The 6,504-nt window shown below is 47.0% G+C and overlaps 1 protein-coding gene across 3 annotated transcripts in view; it reads left to right on the forward strand.

Moving 5' to 3' along the window:
- Window positions 1-300: 300 nt before the first annotated feature.
- Window positions 301-6,504, forward strand: part of CRTAC1 (cartilage acidic protein 1) — a 1,115,778-nt gene continuing 1,109,574 nt past the window's right edge. For all 3 annotated transcript variants that reach the window (XM_077455715.1, XM_077455716.1, XM_077455717.1), the window contains exon 1: window positions 301-441. In XM_077455715.1, coding sequence (XP_077311841.1) covers window positions 415-441 — 27 coding nt within the window. In that variant the 5' untranslated portion in view covers window positions 301-414. The remainder of the gene's footprint in view (window positions 442-6,504) is intronic.

Raw genomic sequence — 6,504 nt, forward strand, 5'->3', positions numbered from 1 at the left:
GGAGGTGCTGTGGGGTCTCTGATCCCAGGAGGGGCCCCTGGAGGTGCTGTGGGGTCTCTGATCCCAGGAGGGGCCCCTGTACGATCCCATATTGGGGGGAATTGAAGATCCGATGTCTCATTTCTTCTATTGATCTGATTTCTGCTGCTGGAAGATCCTCTGCAATTTGCAGTTGTAAATCACAGCGCAGGGACAGGACACGCCCCTCGGCGTGTAACCATTGGCCGCCCAGCTCCTCAGATTTGCATATGAGGGCTGCGATTGGCCAGCCGGTTACACAAGACTTTACATAAGCTTGGCAGCCGTGGTAGAGTTGTATAACGCGCAGGAGAGGTGCGGGAGAAGTGCGGGAGAAGTGCTGGAGAGGTGCGGACATTGGAGGGGGAAACTACTCCAAAACTGGAACTATAAAGGATGCTGCGGACTCATTTCTCCATCCCTGTGAGTACCGAATCTATGTCTGTTCTTTATTCTCATAACAAGAAATGTGCAAATCAAATCTCAACTAAACTCCACATTGTTACAAGTCAGATGGGAAGTTGTCTGTAGATTGTTAGAAGTCTTTTCTGAACCTGACTGTACATTGTTGTAGGTCACATCTCATATATATATATATATATATATATATCCCCCCTATGTCTATCCCACCTATACTATATCTATCCCCCTATATCTATCCCCCCTATATCTATCCCACCTATACTATATCTATCCCACCTATGTCTATCCCACCTATACTATATCTATTCCCCCCCCCCCCATATCTATCCCCCCCATATCTATCCCACCCATACTATATTTATCCCACCCATATCTATGCCCCCTATATCTTCCCCACCTATATCTTCCCCACCTATATCTTCCCCCACCTATATCTTCCCCCACCTATATCTTCCCCCACCTATATCTATCCCCACCTATATCTATCCCCCTATACCTACCCCACCTGTACCTATCCCCACCTGTACCTACCCCCCCTATATCTATCCCAGCTCGGCTACATTGTTACAAGTTGTGTCTGAAGAAGTCCAGAGATGATACAAGTCATGTATGAACCATTCTGTACATTGTTGCCAATGATCAGTGAACCAGACCGATATACATCGTCATACAGAGGTGATACATTGTTCAGGTAGTCGGTTCCTATACATTGTATAGAAGAAGACGTGTGTGGTCCGGGTGTAACTCGCAGCATTGAGATGATGGAGGGATGGGATGGGATGGGATGGATGTATTGAGAAGAGGATCAGATTGGGATTGTTGATTGGTCTATTCGTTGCATGTATGGCGGTTCTGTCCCTTCTATACATCCCATAATAGACATAGAACATGTGACTGTCTTCTATTTTGTCTCTACAAGTTGGACATGGAATGTCATGTGTGTGGATGTGGAGGAGGAGGGGATGGGGAGGAGGAGGGGGAGGGGGGGGGGTCCCTCTCTGGGTGTCTAGACTGCTGGCCGGGTTATTGCAGGTTGGGGAAGGTGAGAGCTGAGATTTGTCTTCATTGTAAAGAATTGTAATATTTAATTGTCGGATAATTGTCAGCCCCCCCCCCCCCCTCACATGTCACCTCGGTAATAATGTGCCCCCCATAGGTCATCTCAGTAATAATGTGTCCCCCTATATGTCATCTTTGTTATCAGGTGTCCCACCTGAGATCAGTAACGTGTCCCCCCACGTGTCATTAGGAATAATGCCCCCCCCCACATTATCTCAGTAGTAATGCCCCCCCCCCATGTGTTATCTAACTATTAATGTGCCCCTTTATGTGTCATCTCGGTAACAGTATGCCCCCCATGTGTCATCTAAGTACTATTGTACCCCCCCCATGTGTCATCTAAGTACTATTGTACCCCCCGCCCCCCATGTGTCATCTCAATAATAATATGTCCCTCCATCCTCCAATTTGTGCCCCTCCCCAGCATCATATCAGTAAAGATGCCACCCATGTGTCATTTCAGTAATATTGCCCCTCACGTGTCATATCAATAATAATGTGCCCTCAAAGTGCCATACCAGTAATATTGCCCCCAACCCCCGCCCACATATGTCATAGCAATAATAATGTGCCCCCCATGTGCTATAGCAGTAATATTGCCCCCCCCCCATTAGTAATAATTCCCCCCATGTGTCATATCAATAATAATGTGCCCCTCATATGCTGTATCAGCAATAATGCCCCAATTATGCCACATCAATAATAATGTGCCCTCTATGTGTCACATCAGTAATTTTTGCCCAGCGGCCCCAGCCCCGCCCCCCCCCCCGTGTCATATCAGTAATTTTTGCCCAGCCCCCCCCCCCCCCCCCCCCCTGTGTCATATCCATTATAATGTGCCTTCTATGTGTCATATCCATTATAATGTGCCTTCTATGTGTCATATCCATTATAATGTGCCTTCTATGTGTCATATCAGTAATAATGCCCCCTGCCATAAGTCATATCAGTAATAATGCCCCCCTCATAAGTCATATCAGTAATAATGCCCCCCCTCATAAGTCATATCAGTAATAATACCCCCCCATAAGTCATATCAATAATGCGCCCCTCAAATGCGGTATCAGTAATAATGCCTCCTCTGTATGTCATATCTATATCAGTAATAGTGCCCCAATTATGTCATATCAATAATAATGCCCCTCTCTATCACAGTAATTTTGCCCACCCCCATGTACCATCTCAGTAATAATGCCCCCCCCCCCTATGTACCATCTCAGTAATAATGCCCCCCCCTATGTACCATCTCTGTAATAATGCTGCCCCCCCCCATGTATCATCTCAGTAATAATGCCCCCCATGTATCATCTCAGTAATAATGCCCCCCCATGTATTATCTCAGTAATGATGCCCCCCCCCATATATCTCAGTAATAATGCCCCCCCTCATGCATCATCTTAGTAATGATGCCCCCCCATGTATCATCTCAGTAATGATGCCTCCCCATGTATCATCTCAGTAGTAATGCCCCCCCATGTATCATCTCAGTAATAATGCCCCCCCATGTATCATCTCAGTAATAATGCCCCCCCATGTATCATCTCAGTAATGATGCCCCCCTCCCCCCCATGTGTCTCAGTAATAATGCCCCCCCTCATGCATCATCTCAGTAATGATGCCCCCCCATGTATCATCTCAGTAATGATGCCTCCCCATGTATCTCAGTAATAATGCCCCCCCTCATGCATCATCTCAGTAATGATGCCTCCCCATGTATCATCTCAGTAATAATGCCCCCCCCTCATGTGTCATCTCAGTAATAATGCCCCCCCTCATGTATCATCTCAGTAATGATGCCCCCCCATGTATCATCTCAGTAATGATGCCTCCCCATGTATCTCAGTAATAATGCCCCCCCTCATGCATCATCTCAGTAATGATGCCTCCCCATGTATCATCTCAGTAATAATGCCCCCCCCCCCTCATGTGTCATCTCAGTAATAATGCCCCCCCTCATGTATCATCTCAGTAATGATGCCCCCCCATGTATCATCTCAGTAATGATGCCTCCCCATGTATCTCAGTAATAATGCCCCCCCTCATGCATCATCTCAGTAATGATGCCTCCCCATGTATCATCTCAGTAATAATGCCCCCCCCCTCATGTGTCATCTCAGTAATAATGCCCCCCCTCATGTATCATCTCAGTAATGATGCCCCCCCTCATGTATCATCTCAGTAATGATGCCCCCCCTCATGTATCATCTCAGTAATGATGCCCCCCCCCCGTGTCATGTCAGGACGCACACAGCTCTGCTCCCTCTCAGTCCTCCTGAAGTGTCGCTCCGAGTTCTGGAAATATCTCCCAACTTCCATCCCCGCCGTCCTTCTGCTGGATTCCTCTCTAGATGTTTGAATTCAATCTTTATCTATCTTATTTCTGATACATTGTACCCCTCCCCCCCCCATCTATTCCTTCCAATGTGACACCCCATCACCTCTGACATTTCTGCACAATGCAGGCGGGGAAGGGGGTTTTGTGTTGTGTTTTGTTGTGTTTTGGGGTTTGTTTGTTTTTGTGTTCCTGAGATAGGAAATAAAATGAGAAATGTGGAATTCTGTGTTTAATGATATATTTGTGCGGTGATAATATTTCCACTTGCCGGGGGGGGGGGGGGGGGGGGGGTCATGTGGCCCCATATCTCTGCTTGGCCGCACATCACCGCTCTGCCATATCATGCCGATGAGTGGGGAGGCAGACGGATCTTTTGCCAATTGGCTTTTGCCAATATTTACTCTGAGTAATGGATGTCCTCCGACTTCATCAAGGTTGAAGCTTGCTCTGCTTTTCTGTGCTGCTAAAAATACCGGAGATAATACTTCATGTGTGTATTACTGCGGCGCCTGTGATGGCATTGCGTGGTGTGGAAAGTTTTGGGGGGGGGGGTAATATAGTAATACACAGGTGACAACGGTCTTTGCATTCCTCCGAGGGGAGCGTTCATCTTCTGCTCCATCGTTGTGCTCTGACATTGGCTTCATAGCAGCTTCTATTCACTTGTTAGCAGGGTCTCTGAAGAACGGGGGGGCAGGGGCCAAAGGAAGCGACCGTGGCCCTCGGCAACCATGAGGAACGTTCTGCTGCCTCCATAAAGTCAATATCTTTAGGGGCTTGGCGTATAAATTGGCCTAATAAATGGGCACCCATTTCCAGTGACTTGGCAAAGTGTTATGCTATATCGCTTGTCTGAAACTCATTAAGACTTTTATGTTAGATATACACGATATTACCAAAAGTATTGGGACACCTGCCTTTACATGTTCAGTACATGAACTTTAATGGCATCCCAGTCTTAGTCCATAGTCCATATACGCGTTGGAGCTTTGAGGTGCACGCTCTAATGCAAAAGGCTGCGCACACCTATGATGGCATCCCAGTCTTAGTCCGTAGGGTTCAATGTTGAGTTAGCTCCGCCCTTTGCAGCTATAACAGCTTCAACTCTTCTGGGAAGGCCGTCCACAAGGTTTAGGAGTGTGTCTATGGGAATGTTTGACCATTCTTCCAGAAGACCATTTGTGAGGTCAGGCACTGATGTTGGACCAGAAGGCCTGGCTCTCTCGATCTCTGTTTTAATTCATCCTAAAGGTGTTCTATTGGGTTGAGGTCAGGACTCAGGCCAGTCAAGTTCCTCCACCCCAAACTCGCTCATCCATGTCTTGATGGACTTGGCTTTGTGCACTGGTCCACATCATTTGGTGGAGGGGGGATTAGGGTGTGGGGTTGTTTTTCAGGGGTTGGTCTTGGCCCCTTAGTTCCAGTGAAGGGAATTTTTTAGCATACCAAGGGAAGCAAATTTTTATGGACCTTGCTTTGTGCACTGGTGCGCAGTCATGTTGGAATAGGAAGGGACCGTCCCCAAACTGTTCCCACAAAGTTGGGAGCATCAAATTGTACAAAATGCTGACACCTTAAGAGTTCCCTTCACTGGAACTAAGAGGCCAAGCCCCACCCCTGAAAAAAACCCCACACCATAATCCCCCCTCCACCAAATGATTTGGACCAGTGCACAAAGCAAGGCCCATAAAGACATAGATGAGCGAGTTTGGGTTGGAGGAACATGACTGGCCTGCACGGCGTTCCGACCTCAACCCAGTAGACCACCTTTGGGATGAATTGGAGCAGATACTGCAAGCCAGGCCTTCTCATCCAACATCAGTGGCTGACCTCATAAATGCGCTTCTGCTAGAATGGTCAAACATTCCCATAGACACATCTCCTAAACCTTGTGGGCGGCCTTCCCAGAAGAGTTGAAGCTGTTAAAGCTGCAAAGGGTGGACCAACCCAATATTGAACCCTACGGACTAAGACTGGGATTCCATTAAAGTTCATGTGTGTGTAAAGGCAGGTGTCCCAATACTTTTGACAATATAGTGTATGTTTCTATGATTGCCCCGAGCCACATCACCAATCTTATACCAATATATCACCCAAACTCTCCCCTCTTCTCTTCCCAAGACCTCCTGATCTTTAGCCCCCTTGCCTCCTCTTATCAGGATCGCCTCCAGGACTCCTCCAGAAGCTCTCCCATTCTTTGGAACTCCCTACTTCAATCTGTCCTGCTATCTCCTACTCTATCCAGGCTTAGACAATCCCTGAGAACTCATCTCTTCAGGGAAGCCTATCTACCCCACCTCCCTAACAACTGGACTTTTACCTCTTCCATCAGCTCATCACTCTTTTGGTCTTAGGACTTGCTTCCCGATTGGCCGGGAATAGAATCGGGAATAAAATAACGAATATTAATTTGCTATTGTCAGACAAATGAGTGGGCTCAGGGTCCAGCGCTCTGCTCTAGAGCTGCACAATTAATGGTCAAGAATCGTTATCGGGATCTTGATTGAAGTGTTGCACAATTCTTTCTATGCAAAGAATTCTCTCGGCTCTTCTGAAGCCACCAAAAGAAAAAGGAAGAGAAAAAACGGGCAAGTCTGCCATGAATCAAAACATTCTTTATCAGTTGAACTTAAGTGTAAACATTGTAACAATTTGTCAATGGAATAGAC

The sequence above is a fragment of the Lithobates pipiens genome, unplaced genomic scaffold, assembly GCF_037356315.1.
Source record: "Lithobates pipiens isolate NorthernLeopardFrog02 unplaced genomic scaffold, aLitPip1_a1.2 Scaffold_25, whole genome shotgun sequence".
In the NCBI taxonomy this organism is placed as follows: domain Eukaryota; kingdom Metazoa; phylum Chordata; class Amphibia; order Anura; family Ranidae; genus Lithobates; species Lithobates pipiens.